Source organism: Triturus cristatus, chromosome 1_2, assembly GCF_964204655.1.
Source record: "Triturus cristatus chromosome 1_2, aTriCri1.1, whole genome shotgun sequence".
NCBI classification, from domain to species: domain Eukaryota; kingdom Metazoa; phylum Chordata; class Amphibia; order Caudata; family Salamandridae; genus Triturus; species Triturus cristatus.
The window spans coordinates 462,237,691-462,253,753 of NC_140580.1; the positions used below are offsets into that span (position 1 = coordinate 462,237,691).

Below are 16,063 nucleotides of genomic sequence, written 5' to 3' on the forward strand. Positions count from 1 at the left end.
GCTTGTTTTAACCTGCTACTTGAACTCTAGGAGGCTAACAGTTAAGAACCAAGCGCTGGTTAAGACAAGAGTACTCAATGCCTGTAGAAGATAAGTCCTAGCCAGGGATCAAGGTCTCACTCCAATATTGGACCAGAGCTAATGTCACGGGAGCCCTCTTTTGACAGATTGAGTTTGTGGCAGCACATCATGAAGGCCCCTTTCTGTGCAAGTGATTGCTTGACGATTTCAAACTCCAGCCTAATCTGGGAAGGCAAGGAGTAGGGGGGAAGCTGGAAAGTTGACCTATACACTGTGAGTAGTAGGTTATCAAGTGTTGCATGGTGCCGCCCTCTAAGAGCCTTGATTCCAAAGGTCAGAGTTGGAAGTACCTTTGCCTGGGCCACCTGCAGGATTGGCGTTTGCAATGGTCCTTTCAGTTTTATGTAGAGTGACCTTGGGCTAAAAGCCAGGGTTTTGCACTTCCTCCTGATTTCTTCAAAAAGAGGGGAAGAGGGGAGTTAGCTGTCCTGCCCAGAATGTTGGTTGTTCCTTGTAGATGGCATGATGAATTCATTTGGGCCTGGAGCCCCTCCCATTGACCCTTTGCAATTTGTTTCTGAAATTACTTGAGGAGACATTGCACCATGTTGATTTTAGGTAATTCCCCATAGTTTCCTTTGGGGCGGGTATTATGGGATCCAAATCATCTACCTGAGCTCTAGCTTGGTCTGGATGTGTTGCCAGAATAAAGTGATCGAACAGAAATTGATGCCAGGTTTACTCTGAGATATTCGAGGAAGCCACATTTGGCAGATGTTTGCCAACTTTGTTTACAGTCCACCAAAGTTTGCAGAGTTGCTTGTTTTGATATCATGCAGCAATTTTACCCAGTAGGAATTTCATCGCTCTAGGAGTCTTCCCCCAGTGTGAGTATATTTGGGGTTAGGTGTTTAGCTTCAAGTGTCCATGCAGTGAGACACCCAATAGAGCATCTAATATGTTTATGGTTGATTGTATGACCATCGATCCGTTGATCAGCCACAGATGCATGGTCATTCATGACTGTGTCAAGAATTTTCCCTTGTGGTCAGTGATCACTTTCCAGTTCCTCCCCAAAACCTAAAAAGTAAATGCTGTTCAGCAGCGGGAGGCTCACGAAGGAGTAATCAATTAGAAATTCCCCAGAGGATGTTAAATATGAGTGGCCTGCTGGTTTGTCTGAGGATATGTGTCCCTTTAGATCTCTGAGGCAAAAGTGTTTGATGTTACCTTGTAAGGACCGTCCTTTCTTGTCCTCTTTGTGCCACCCTGGAGTATCCTGAGATGGAATCATCTAGATGCTGTTTTGTTGCTCCGTGACCTCGGTAGCGCATAGTTTGCTCTTTAGCCACATATTGAAATCCTCTGAAATGATAAGGTCATTATTGGACCTCTAAGCTTATAGGCTTGTTGTTATGTCAATCAGACTTATCAGATAGCTCAGTCATTGATCTACCATTTGGATGAATGTACACATTTATCAAGGTGATTTTTCTGCAGTGATCATTCAATGTTTTGAGCATCATTTCCACTATCTGCAGGCCTGGATCATTGCTGTCCTGTTAATGGCATTAAATTGCACTGGTGGCTGCAATGTAAATGGCAAGACCACCCTAACTGCGGCCATACTTGCGATCTCTGATTGATGGAATGAAGCGGTTGGTGTATCCCTCCAGGTGAAGCACCATCTGTGTCCATGTCTCTTGTAGGAGCACTATGTCAAACTATCATAAATAATGGAGAATTTCAGGGTCTTCCAACTTGTTTGCCAGGCTGTTCATGTTCCAGGAGCATAGCTTTAGCACCCAGTCTGTAGGGACGACAGCAAGAGTGTTTTATCATTGTAGATGTCTGGCTGTATTCCGGGCACCGGATAACTAGCCCCATTCAGCTGTCACTTCAAGACCAGGAGCAGGTTTCTCCAGAAGCATACCAATTGGAATAGTGGGAGAGTTTGGTGATTTACTTACAGCATTTCTTGGGACTAATTAAACTGGTCTAAGTTGAGTTGAAGAGATGCCTTCTTTCCTCGATCTCTCCAGGACATATGGATATCCCGGGGTCCTTGGAGTGGTGATTATGATCCACAAGTTCTTGAGGGTCTCTGTATTTTCCAAGACATTCTCTGCCAATTCAGAGGATCGCCAAATTACCTTGGTCATTTTGATGCACTGCCCTGGGCCCGGGTTGCTGAACTCTATTGAGAGTATGTCTAGTGTTGAGATGTCTCCAAGTGCGCCCATTGATCGGACAAGCTTCAGATTGTTGCCCCTATTCAGAATGTTGAATGGGCCCCTGGAGGTGTATTTTAGATCGAGGAGTGTGCAGGCTGCTGCAGTCAAAAATTGTGGCCCCTCCTGGGCCCTAGCATTTGATTCTAATGATTGTTGTCTCTGAGTTCCTGATAGGGGACTTCTGGAGATTCTCCTGTGACCAGAGGTGGTGAAACATGCAAGTTGGATGATGCCTTCTCAGTTTCATGCCGTATGTCAGGCGCCTCATTGTTGTAGCTAAACTTGATGTAGGGGGCAAGGTAGGGCCCATAATTGCAGATGTTTGAACTTGAGGGTGGTCTACCCTGGGCTGTAGGCTGAGGGAGGGTTGCATAAAGGTCCGATTTACCTGTTGAGACTGGCTCCATTGTCGCCTATGAGGCAGTTACATGGCCAATTCTGGCCACATTTTGTGCTTGGGTCCCATGGGTAGTTGCCGGGGGCGGGCCTATTTCTGTAGAAGCTTCCTCCAAGGCCCTGTTGGATTATTGACCTTGGTCCTGAGTGGGTGGAGCTGGGATCTTCCTTGTTTAAAAAAATTGGAAATGCTGCCAATTTTTGAGCTGCAATAGGTTTTTGGTGAGACCTTTCCTTTTTTCGCTCGCTTGCATTTAAGCTTTCCTTCGGTTGATAGGTGTTCCCTGCTGGATTCTTGCGTGCTTGTGAATGAAGCTGATGTCTTCCCTGGACTGGTTTCACTAGTCAGTGCACTCTAGTTATTGCCGTCTGTAGTTGCCTCCTCTGTGAAATCTCTAAGCCCAGGCGGTATAACGAGATCTACTACACTTTATTTTTTTCACCTTATGTTCTTTTGTAGCCTCCCATTGTCTATGTTCATCAGGTCATTCAGTAGCTTACTGATCATTTCCGTAATGTGTATAACTTGTCAAGGACCAAGGAACAGTTGCACCCTCAACCTGGGGCCTGAGCACCCCCCTGTGCTCTTTTCATCGGGTTGTTTAAGTTGCCAATCTTATTGTCAATTCATGCTACATACATTGCTAATGTGCTCAAGACACTGATCTGTAAGTCCATTTTATTAGCATGGAAGTTCATTGCCTCCACTGAACTCTGCAAGATTCCAAGCATTGTTGTGCAAAGCGGATCTTTGGGCCCTTGGGGTCCCTTGTTGCCGGATAGTATTTGGAAGTGCTTCATTGCCGTATTTAGCCAGCATATTCTCCCATACTTTAGAATTAATGTATGAAAGATATTTTGAGAGGTCTTGTGAGTCCTCTTCAGATGGGCAGTTAGATTAACTACTTCTTTCTGAGATGTCTTGCACCCTTTATGTCCATTTTCCATTGATGGCGATGTTGCCCATGTGAGAGGCTAAGAGAATTGATTGGACAAGTTCTATCTGCAGACTTCTCCTCCCTGTCCTGACCAGCATGGTCACACTCCTTGTGGGGGGGCCTTGGTTTATATCCAAACTCTTTGGTTCAGGGCAGCATCCTGGACTCCCTACCTGCCAACAAGGTGGCGTAGCCTTTGGTTGGATGACCACAGTGGGGCTTAAGGGGATGGGAAGCCCCTTGATTCTGGTTTTGCTACAGAAGATTATAGCTCCTGTATTCTTTAGAAAATGTTATTTGGTCATGAAGTTTGATTAAAAGCAGTTTGTGTTTGAGTTAGCTCCTCCAGAGGAACAGATTGCAACCACATGTGAAATTGCTGTAGCTACAGAGCTGTTGTAGGAGGCAGAGTCGGCTAATAAGTCTGTCCGCTTACTTTTTTTGTTTTGGGCCACCTCTGGTCCTTGAGATTTACCAGACGGCATGGCAATGAATGCGAACATGCTTTACAGTTACTTTGGGCGGTCTGGAGTTGAGTCTGGAGTCGTGGGGTGTGAGGTATCAGACTGCTGGGTAGGTGCTAACCAAAACGGACTAACTCCCCACTGCTTTCTGGGCCTCCCTCACAGATACCAGCCCCCTAGGGTCTTTCAAAGCCCAAGGGTCTCAACACAGCGACACTCAGCTCACAGGCAATTAGCTTAAAGCTTGTGGCTTGTAGCTCCCAGAATCAACCAGTGTTGCGATTCCTGGATCCTGTGCAATGGGGCATCACCAGCTGCTAAGGGGGCACAGCAAACATGGTCTGTGCAGCCTGGAGAAGGTTGACACTCAGTCTCTCTTTTCCTTGGAAACCGCAGGCTCGAAGTGCTTCTCCTGGCCAGCCCAAGCTGAGCAGCCTTGCGATCAGCGGCATGACCGCCTCCTTGCGGAAAGTTGCCATTCTGGTTAGTGTTAATTTGGGGTTAGCAGGTCTAGCAACAACATGGAAGGGGAGAGACCAACAGGCTCTGGTAGTCGCAGGCCTCCAGGTTTTCCTGCCACCCCCACTGAGACCCTCACTGAGGTACACAGCCTTGCAGCATCACCTTGACAGTCGTTGCCCCTGCTCCACCAATGTCCCGAGCCAGTGGAGGGTGCCCCTGACAATATCTGGCTCTGAGACTCTAAAGCTCTGGGACCGCGAGGCTTGGAGCTCCCAGCACACTTTTGCCCCTATGATGTGCTAAAATGAACTGACATGAGCTGGGCTGCGTCCGTCTGTCTGTCCAACAGCATGTCGTAGCACCACAAGTATGCTGTACCGGTGCTGCTCCTACACACTTCACCGAAACATGGGGTTGCTTCGCAGGGGCACGAGCACAATGGCGCTGGGCTGCATTCACAGAGGATTACAGTCGGGATGAGCAGAGACCCGATATGGGACCCAGAGGCAGCGGGCTCCATGGGTGACCAGCAGCAGCAGTGATAGCTCCTGGAAGTGGAAGGGTGTGCAAGCTCATGCTCCGGAAAAGAAATTGAAAATAGTCTATCCTAGTAAAAAAATGTCATATATTGAGATATATCAGTGGTGATCTCTAGAGCCATTCTTTTTTTCCCAACTCTGTTGAAGCATTGCCAGTCAAACCAATGAAGCCTGATCAATGTGTAGACCATACATATTGTAAAGGCTAGGTTGTATGCGCCTCATCAGTTGAAAGGTAGATCAAATCCCAAGGCAATCATGTCTTTGTTTTTGGCAACAACAGAACAAGTTTAGAATATTTTAGTCTAAAATATAAAAATAAAGTCTCAAGTTACAGAGAACGTGCACTATAATTGTACAATGAGTTAACGTGAGACTTTATATAATAAGGTGAGTCGGCAATCCCCATTTGATGACGGAATGGTGGATCTTTTTTTTAATGTAGTTTTATAATGCGTGAACTCAACCCGAAAGTATCAGTGCTTTACATGAGCACCAGTTGCATTACAGACATACACATTCATTTCTAGGCATGGGGAAATTAAGTGATTTGCCCAGAATCACAAGATGTTTCAGCCTCCCGCTAGTCTCGAACTAGGTTCACCAGCTTCAAAGTCTGCCGCTCTAGCCGTTAAGCCACAGTCACTGTACTGCTATTAACTGGTTTCGCAACTGGTTGTGGCTAATGACTGGTACAACAGGAGTTAGGGATGACCCGGCCTCTCGGGTGGAGCTGGCCTTACTAGGTTTTGATTAATTGGCAGGCATGCTCTATGGGGCCCGATCCCTTTTTCTCTTCCGAAGTGTACCCAGGTGGTGTTGTCCTACTGGGGGGTGGCACTCCGATTTCTGGGTTGGGACTGTCATCTTACCAAGCCGTCCCCCCTTTGGCAGGGTGTGTGGCTGCATCACACAGCATATCCAAACGGTTTTGTACAGTGAGGCAGGATCAGCATCACATACCTGGATGATGTCATGGTGGGCCCCCAGGTGAATTATTTTCAGGCATTAAAGGAACAGTATCAGCTCTTTCAAACCCAGTTTCACAAGTATTTGGAGCTAAGTCACGCCAAGACTCCCGACATCCCTGCTGGCACACAGATTCCAGAACTTAGCCACCCGATGCAAAACTGATGATGGGGAAGGTGCAGAAAGGGGCTATCTCCTTGATTTACTGTTCCCTCATCATTAAGGTCACTGAGCTTCTCCTTACACTAAGGCAGAAATGGGGACCTGAGTGGGAGAACTTGATGATGTGACTGCCGCAAAGCTAGACTGGCCCAAGGGAACTGTTGACTTCCACGCTCCTCAAACTGGTTCAACTCATCTGCATATTACGTATATTATCCCCAGTGGCTTCAACGGGCTGGCAGATTGACCTGGGCACGTTGTCCTAGATGTTCGTTGCTGGAAGCAGATTTCTATCACTTTTTTTTGTCCTGTCCGGCATTAGTGCCCCGTCTGGGAGTAAGTCAGGAGGGAACTTTCTGCTGAGTTGGACTGGTTGTCTTTACTCCCAGAGTGGTGCTGTTGGGATTATTGGAAAATGTGTGGGGTGGAGGGCAGAGAACACTTTCTTGGGGGGATAGAATGTTGGTTGCTAAGCGAGAAATTGTTTGTAAGTGGAGTTCCTCAAAATCTCCCCTGGTGGCAGAGTGGCAAAGCTGGTGTGCACAGCTGGACAAACCCATATACAGACCTCTGGGTTGCCCTTGTAAACGTGATATGGGGTTTCCCTTGTAAACATAAGAACTTCTGGGTCGGATGATAAGTTTACCATGGACTAGATGCGGGAATTGCTTGATTGTTTAATGTGTTCCTCTGCTGATGTATTAACTGGATGAACCACGGTCTTGTTTCTGTTTGGTTTTCTTTCGAGCTTGTGCCGGAAGAATCAATAAATTTGGTTATAAAAAAAATACGCTGAAAGACTTGGGAATAAATGCACTAAGGGAGCTAAAAGCTTGTTTAAAGTAAATATCGTATGAAAATGGTAAGAAATTTGCAAGGTACGTTAACAAAATGAAACACACCCATTTGTGTTATACAATTCATAATTTATACAAATACTAATTGTGCTTCCTTAACACCAATCTTTAGCTCATTTAGACTTTTACAAAAAAATCGCACTTGCTCTAAAATTATAGAAAGAATAAACTGTTTCATTTTGAAATATAAAGACGGTATTTATCCAGGGGAAACTGTCAAAGCATTAAAATGAGGATTAAAGCACTCAGATTTCAAGACTTAATTTGACCTTCAGGTTGCACAAAAATCACCAGATTAACCACCTTGGTGTCCAGATCTGTCCATCTTTAGTAAAAAAACAAAAGTACCTCAGGGTGTTAAGCAAATTATGTAAAGATATACAAGTATATTTTAAGTACCAAGAACTGAGAAAGAACGGTCTTTTTATGGAAAACTCCACAGTTTTTGCAATAGTTACATTTCTCAAAGACGTCAGGTTTGCTATTGCGCTAGTTAGATTATTTTTCAGAGGAAGAGAACATTTAGAAGCTGAATGTGGAATAAAATCGAGAGCCAAACAAAACTCAGTAGATATTTTCAGCTTCGAATCTATCACAGGCCTATTGACCAAATATCAAACACCTTAGAACAAGACACTTAAAAACGATGTGAAATACAGATCTACTGTCTAAACGTAATATTTGATAACGCTCTTATAGGAAAGGCTTAAGTGAAATTTGAATTTCTATTGAAAAATAGTGAGTAGAGAAGAGCAAACATGGAGGTTCCATATGATACTTGATCTGCATTCAAATCCACTGAATAGTGTCAAAAACATGCCTTCCACATATTAAGGTTGTAATATGGGCCACAAAGACTGGACACTTTCAAGGCGAACAGGTGTCAGGTTATTAACTTCTCAAAATGAACTCTACAAAGCATAAATGGTTTCCAATCAAAACATCGCGTAGCATACTTGACATTGCAATGCCAAATATGTGCAGATCTGCATTGTATAAGATAGTTTCCAGTTTCACTTTCACTTCCCTCCGCATCACTGGCAAGCTATGGAGGACAAACTCTCTCACCAGGCACAGTACTTACATATTTCAAGTGACAAGACGTTGTGGAAGCCACATATCAATGTGAAAGGTCTATGCCATGCTAAAATGGCTAATATCAGGCTGCTACTCAGAACACATGTCAGTGTTTCAAACTGTTCTATTATTTTCCTCTTCCTGCTTCTAAATTATCTACCTCTTTCTATGGCACAACCCAGCATGCCTGAATCAGGTTAGAAACCATGGATTCTTCATGGACAGTGCACTGTTTCTGATTAAACAAATCAACAGGGCAGTGGCCACGAATTTCTTATTTTCATTCTCCTAAGAAATGTTCCCCCAATCCTTCTCTGGAACATCACAGTCCTGTTGACAGGCTTTTGTTTCAGCTCAGCTTCAGTGCTGCAGGGCCTTGTGTACAGAATTGCCTAAAGACCTACTGAACAGGTTGCAGCTCGTGCGACCTTGACATGCCTTACTGGCTGGCTTTCTAATTTAGGGTCATGCTTAAATAGGGCTCGGTAGCATGATATCTAGTTTACCTGCACTGGTTACCAGTTGATTGGTAGTTTCGAAGTAGCACCCCTTGCATGTGCAATTGTGCATGTGCTTGTCTTGCTCCAGGATGTCTGTGGCATAACGTTCATGTGTATTCTCTGTCTAGGACCCTGTGCTGCTTCTCGATAATACCTCTCAAAAATATCTTCCTTTAAGTGTCCCCTCTGGGGTGGTACATCCTGCTCTGTTGACCCTGAGGAATACTTTGGGCTTTGTATTTTTCCCCCCTGCATGATGCGTTTTGACGCGTGCAGTACCAGGGAAACCCTCCTTTGCTTCGTGTGCTCAGGGCCTTAAGTTGGTGGGTCCCTCCGAGTCTCAGACCTGGCAGGAATTCAAAATAGATATTGAAGGGGGTCGTTGTAGGGCCCTCTATTCATGTCCTTGACTTTATTGCAAAAACACGGATCCATCTTCTGATTAAACAATGTAAAAAGCCTTAAGGTAATCCATGTCAGCGATTTCGTTTCTGATTACATTTTACTTAATATTTCCCCCTCTCAGAGTGTTAGCTATTTTCTGGATGTTGTGTTTCTGTATTTTTCTTTGTGTAGTGCATTCTTTGAACTGAGTCACAGAGGCGTAAAAAACTTGAAGGCACCCGCTCTGCATGGTACACGGAGGGGCCCGACACGGGATTTAATCAGGAGCTCTCAGGCGAGAGTACTGTGCTGAGAGGCCCACCTTTAGCACAGGCCCCCAGCACTGGGGGCTGTGGGGGCCTGTGTTACGTCACTGCCGAGTTATCTATCGATGTTTAAAACCGGCTATGGTTGAAAGCTCTGGAGTTGAGCTGAAGGCAGTGCGAGTGTCTCATTGTGCTTGCCAGTGGGCCAAAAAGGTGTTTAGAATTTATGATCATCCAATCCTTGGCCTCTTTGCAGAGCACACAGAGCAATGGTGGCATATTCCAGCTGCAATTTTGAATCTGTGAAACTTTGTGTGGAGGAAGGCAAATGTTAGCAAGGCCCGAGTAGAAGAAACTGCAGTGCTTACATGTGAGTGGGTTGGTTGTGTGTTTGGTGGTGGTGAAGTGAGAAGGTGTGAAGAAGTGCATTCAGAAGAAAGCGAAAAGAAGGTGCAGAAGAGGAAAGAAATGAGGTGCAGCTAACAGCTAACGACCATTGACAAAGCCAATAGTCCTGGCCAGTTTTAGGAGTATGTCATTTGTTGTACTACATGTCTGCATGCAGTTACAGAAAACTTTGAGAGGGACCAAAATACTGGTTGGATGCAAAGCACAGAAATGTAGTTTATATGTTTAAACCACACCCTTATTTACATAGGCCACACCCCTTTTAAAGAACCCCTCGCGTTTTCATCTCCATTAACGCCCTGTGTGTGCTATACGAATAGACAATCAATAAATTACTGTCCAAAACGTGTAAAATATGTCAGATTGCAAAAGCCTGCCACATGCTGCAGAGTTTGGCTATTCCTGATCATCAGAGAGCATGAAGTTTGCACAAGTTGCAGCCTGCAGGCACAGACCACAGGGAAAGGCCGCCTTTCATAAACAATCTCTGTTTACACCTACTGCTCAAACACTAACTGGCCACTGCAGAGGGCGAAACAAGAGGCGTTGGCGACTGGAATTTCAGTTTCTAGTTAACCACACTTTGGAATATGGGTAAATACATCCCTATATACTCGGGGCTATCGGCAGAGCAGGGGCACAGTGACGTGTCCTGTTGGCTCCTAGACTTTGCTGCAGTGCACCTGTGCCTCTCCCGTATAGACTGCGCCCTGACTGTAAATGTAGCTAGCAATAGAATCAAACACGTGTTATTTCATTGCAAAAGATGGGGCCGGGTGCGCATATTGTAAACATTATGTTCCTATCACCTTCCTCAAACTCACTTAAGTGTATTTTAACAGGTCCAAAATGAATCTAACAAAGGAATACTACGTAAGAAGACCACTGCTCTGGAAAAAGGTGCACACACTCAAGTCTTGTCTGCAGTCTCTGTCTGACAGGACATGTCAAGCTGGAATGATTTGAAAATGGCGCCAAACTGGAATTACCCTTGAGAGGACAGTTACATTGGGCGTGGTGCCTGTAACATTAGCTGGCCATTGACTAAAATGTCAGCTCATGCCTGTGCAGCCAAACCATGGTGTCTCACTCGCCAATTCACCCCAGCATGTCTATGTGGATGACAGGCTCTCAGTGGAGCAAGCAGTGTGCACAGTGAGCACACCCCCGACTTGTCCCCTTTTCTGGTCGATGAAAATGCACCAAGCATGTCTCTGGGCAATCAGTTTTTACAAAGTGGCCAATCATATCCACATGCAACGAGTCACTGTTACAGCCTCGTGCAATGATTGGATGTCCTCTGGCCTCCATCTGACACGAGCCCATTGGTATTCCACTCACGCGCCCCCTCCATCCTTCTCGTCTGTGTTTGCTGTCTTTTTCAGCAATGGAGAATGCTTTCTTTGCACTATCATAAGTCATCTCCCGATGTAAACACGGGACGTCCAATAGTGCGCAGGCAGATTAGGCGCCCCCCTTTGGCAAATGTATGCCATGGGTTAACCAGCCATTTTATTGGGAGCTGGCAGCCACCCCTGGAATTGCAAAAATCAAACATTTCTCTGCATATGTTACCGCTGCTACAAACCTCTGCTTTTGTCCTTTCTTCCTTCGTCAAAATCACACATGGCTGGGTAAAGACTTTTTTTTTTACAGAAAATGTGATTGAAGTAACTTCCTCCCAAGGGTGATTGGTAAATTAATGCAGACTGCTGGTGTGGATATGAATGAATCACCAACGCCTGGCGTGTCAGTGTTGCACCGGGAATTATTCAACATCACATTCATAAAAAAAAAGAATCCAACGTCACTAAACTATCTATCTGCACGTCCCATGGCACCAGGATGACTAAAGCCCTCGCTTCAAGGGAGGCAGAGCTGCGATTCTTCCGTCATTTATTAAATGATTCAACATTGCGGTATGTCTGAAACTAATTAGCATGATCGACAGAGAGCGTGGCAGAGAAAGGAGAGGGCATCGTTTCCAAAGATGTAATGATATAAAACGCACACGAGCCTACCTTTTTAGCCCGGCCCTGCTATTTATATCGCTTTATTGTGACACAGTCCTCGATCGATCTTAGACGTGCGGGAGCGAGTCTAATTACACGTATAAGCAGGCCTGCCTCCGACCGTCAGGGCAGGAAGACAATGAAGTTTACACGTTCAGAATTTGTACATTTGTCTAAAGTTAATGCCACGCCGTAGAGACAGGGCGAAAGATACATTCGCAGCTGCTGAGAACTTTACATATAGAAGCTAGGCACTTGCAAACAATATATGAGCATGTCTATATTTATTAACAGAGCCGTATAAATGTGCATAGGCAGGTCTACACACATGTAAGTGACTCACGCACGACCAGTGTCAAATTAGCATTATTCAGGTACTCACCATTAGCACTGCGAAGTTACTGTGACGTGAGCATTGACTGGTGGTTAAAGATAGCGCTGAGCGAATTATGTGGCTCCCTTTTCCACGCCAGCCTCCATGTCCGTCTAAAACGTCATCATTCCAAAAGGCTGCATTGGGGTGTGCGCCCTCGGCGCCGCGCCTCGCGCCTCTGGTCACAGGGTCGGGGAGCTTTCCACGGCTGTACCCATCTGCAGAGAGAAGAAGCGAGTGGAAGGAATGGAGTGAACATCTCCGACGCTCAGTGCGTTACATTCGCAGCAGCATTATGCGGGCATTCTGGGGCTTGATTGATCGGAAACAAAGTTTTACATCGCGCTCATCCATCAGAAAGGCCATTTCAGCCTGTTGATGTTTTGCTGGGAGGTGCAGAGCCCTTATAATATAACTCAGCAGCACATTGATCAGAACTCGTTTGTGCTGCTGGGAGATGATCAGTCAGCAGTGAGCATAAGACAGCGTGGGCGCGTTTAGAGACTTAGCACTAACACAGTCTTGGACACTAAACGGTATATAACGGAGAGCAAAAGGAGATACAAGTGGGAATATTAACATTATGAAATACTGTCCCATAGATATTCGGCCTGAGGGCTCAAGCACCCTTCTGAGACCAGCACACTGACAAGGTAGGTAGGTATCTAGTGGACGACCCCTCGCCTCAGTCTAGTTAATGCTACACATATGCCAACACAACTGCTGAATTGATTCCATTTGACCCCCCCATTCTTTCTGATACCCTAACTCCCCCATCACCCCTCGTACCCCCCCCCGTCCGAAGATCTACCTTCTACCCTAGCGCACTCTGTTCATTTCATAACCCCTGTGACCTTTTGCAGCACGAGCTCACATTGCCACAGATCCCCATCACCCCACCTGTGTGACCACTTAGCTAAATCATTTCCCGCCTTCCGCATTCCCTTCACCCATCTCCTTTCCCTTATCTCTCCAAATGTCTCTCCACCAGCTACTGCCCTCTCCTGATCTCATCCCCTATAGCGCCAAGAGGCACGCCGTGAAGCACATTGCGCTATAATGGGTAATCACTCGCTCTCATGTACCAGGACGTTAAGGCTCCAAATACAGTGCAACGTTCTCCCCCAGACAGCTGCAATATTTTACCAGCAAGCAATGGCCAGAAACGCTCTCATCTGCACGCTCTGGTCTAACTATTGCCGCAACAGACACACAGATACTCACACAGAATCAGGAAGCTGGCAGCGTTACGGAAATAAAAGCACTTTCTACTGGCGCTCCTCTAAATGCGACAATAATTCAGGCGCTCAGATTTCCGTTGAACTGGCTGACAGGGCGCTAGGCTGACAGACAGTGCGCCGGAGCTGCTCTGCATTCTACAGCACGCCGTGAAATGCAGCGTTCAGGCTGATGAAACAATCGCTAAACAGCCACTTACCTATTTCAGAGTACTCAACTGCTGCGACCACCGCTCGGCATTTACCGGCATCTGCGAGGTTTGATGACTTCCCAGGGCAGGGGTGTAAGTTCCCATCCCGAAAGACGACAAGACGCAGCCTGAAAGTGTAGTTATCAACAGATTGCAAGGATGGAGCCTTTCCGAGCACGAGCTTCGGCGCGCGGCGAGCAGCGGCGGCTCCAGAATGCTGTACAACGAGCGAGGAAAAAGAGGGATTTAAAATGCAAGTCACAACAGGGTGGCTTTCATTATGTTTTAAACTCCTGCACCAGGAATATAGGCTGTCTCTGTTTTTCAGCAACCTGGATGCAGCCGGGGATGCAGGAGCTGTAACCATGGGAATAGGACTGCTACGGCGCATATTAAAAGGGAAAACGTTTTGATTGCATGCGTGCGTCTGTATGGTCAAGCTCCCTGCTGCAGAGGTGAGAATGGTTCCTGCCGCGCTTGCTACAGGGTCCATCAACACTGCAGAACTGATTTAAAGAGACAGCCCCGACCATGTTTCTACTTCACTTACAACAGAATCAGACAAGTTACATTAAAGCCTCTCTCCAAAAGTATTCTGTGGGTACTGAAATCGTTTCAGTAATATCAAATAATTTGAGCGCAACATGAGCACAGGACATGCAATGCAATAAAACAAACAACAAAGGCCCCGCGCTTGCCGCTCCGCATTGAGACAAGCCTGCTAATCACTGCTTTTGATAACTTATAGCTTTGCAATTAATTAGAGGAACATATAATTTAATTAGGCAATTACAACTCTCCAGTGTAAAACATGAAAACGGTGCCTTGTGTCAATAAATATTTTGATTTAGGAATATTTTTCGGATTGAATATTCATGCTCCAGTCCCTGGTTCTAAGAAATATGCAATGTAGTTCTTATTTTATGCAATCATCTAAAATTATATATATATATATATATATATATATATATATATATATATATTCACTTAAAAAACCATAGGTTTCACACATGTTATAGTTAGCTGTACATTTCACTGGTAAAAAACCAATGAAATTCCACGTTATAGTTAGATCAGGTAACTATAACTTGCGCGCCCACAATAAACTGCTGATGACGTCACATAGTACATCACTCATGACATGGTCAGTGACATCACTCATGACATCAATGATGACATCTGAAATTACACATTGTGGATTGCGGTCGCGCAAGTTATAGTTACCTGATCTAACTATAACGTGGAATTTCATTGTTTTTTTACGAGTGAAATGTACAGCTAACTATAACATGTGTGAAACCTATGGTTTTTTAAGTGAATTTGCAAGGTTTTGTAAATGATAATTCCTAACTATAACGTGTGTGAAACCTATGGTTTTTTCAGTGAATTTGTACGGTTTTTTAAATGCTAAGTTATGTATTTATTTTTTTTTTTTCTGTTTTTTCACTATGCGCACACCCTGCGCGCACGGTGCGCAGTCCATGCCGTGCGCGCCTCGCCTTTTTTTACGCAGTAACATTTGTTTTTTTCTCCCTTGTGGGTCCTTTAATTTATGTGATTGTTACTTCTTTATTTTTTTTTTTTTATTTTTTTTGCCGTGCGCGTACGGTAAGCTTACCGTACGCGTACCCCGCGATTTTTTAAAAAAATTATTAAATTTATTTTTCGTACTTTTGGGTCCTTCTTGGACCCCCTGACAAACACTAGGGGGTCTGCAACTCTCTTCGTTGCCCCGTTTCACGCTCCCCCCTTTGTTTCTCAGTGCGAGAGAGAGAAAATGGCGGCCGACACTTCCTGATTTCGACCGATTCGAATGTTTACAGTCATGTAACCACCAATCAGAATTGAGCTCGCGCACGGCACCGTACGCTTACGGTAAGCGCACAGAGCGCGCTTACAGATATATATATTGATTTAAATGCTATTTTCTCAGGACCTACTGAACAGATTTACACCAGACCTACAAAAGGCACATCCTTGACCTGAGGACTACCTCTCTGCCAAATTTCAAGTAATTCTGTTCAGCCGTTCGGGCTGTAGCTGTGTCTAAAGGTCCTATGGAAAAATGCATGGGGAAAACGCGTTTTGGGACCCCCCTTTTTTCTCAGCCCCCGCTTGACGAATCCCCCCGAGACTTTCAGGGTAGGAGCGGAGCGTAGCGCCCCATTAGTTTTGAAAATTTCGCGAGGATTCGTCGACCGGCGACAAAGTTATTCCAAATAGAATGTTGCGGATTTCCTATGGAAACAGGGTCCTAACTATAACTATCTACTGGCGACCGCCAGTAGATAATGTATATATATATATATATATATATATATATATATATATATATATATATATATATATATCAATACGTTTCAGGGACGTTATAGTTAGTTGGACATTTCACTCGTACAAAATCAGGGAACTTCCACAGTTATAGTTAGTTCAGCTAACTATAACTCACGACCCCGCAATGCACTGCTGATGACGTCATATATTACATCATTCATGACATGGTCAGTGACACTACTCATGACATCACTGATGACATCTCAAATGACATCATTGATGACATCACTGATGACAT

At 45.1% G+C, this 16,063-nt stretch overlaps 1 protein-coding gene across 1 annotated transcript in view; it reads right to left on the reverse strand.

The window, feature by feature from the left end:
- The window catches only part of ADGRA1 (adhesion G protein-coupled receptor A1), a 781,952-nt gene extending 768,070 nt beyond the window's left edge, over positions 1-13,882 (reverse strand). Inside the window, exons 1-2 of the mRNA XM_085606189.1 lie at positions 13,501-13,882; positions 12,072-12,280 (exon numbers count right to left, since the gene is read on the reverse strand). Of these exons, the coding sequence (XP_085462315.1) occupies positions 12,072-12,280; positions 13,501-13,882 (591 nt within the window). The remainder of the gene's footprint in view (positions 1-12,071; positions 12,281-13,500) is intronic.
- Positions 13,883-16,063: the final 2,181 nt, after the last annotated feature.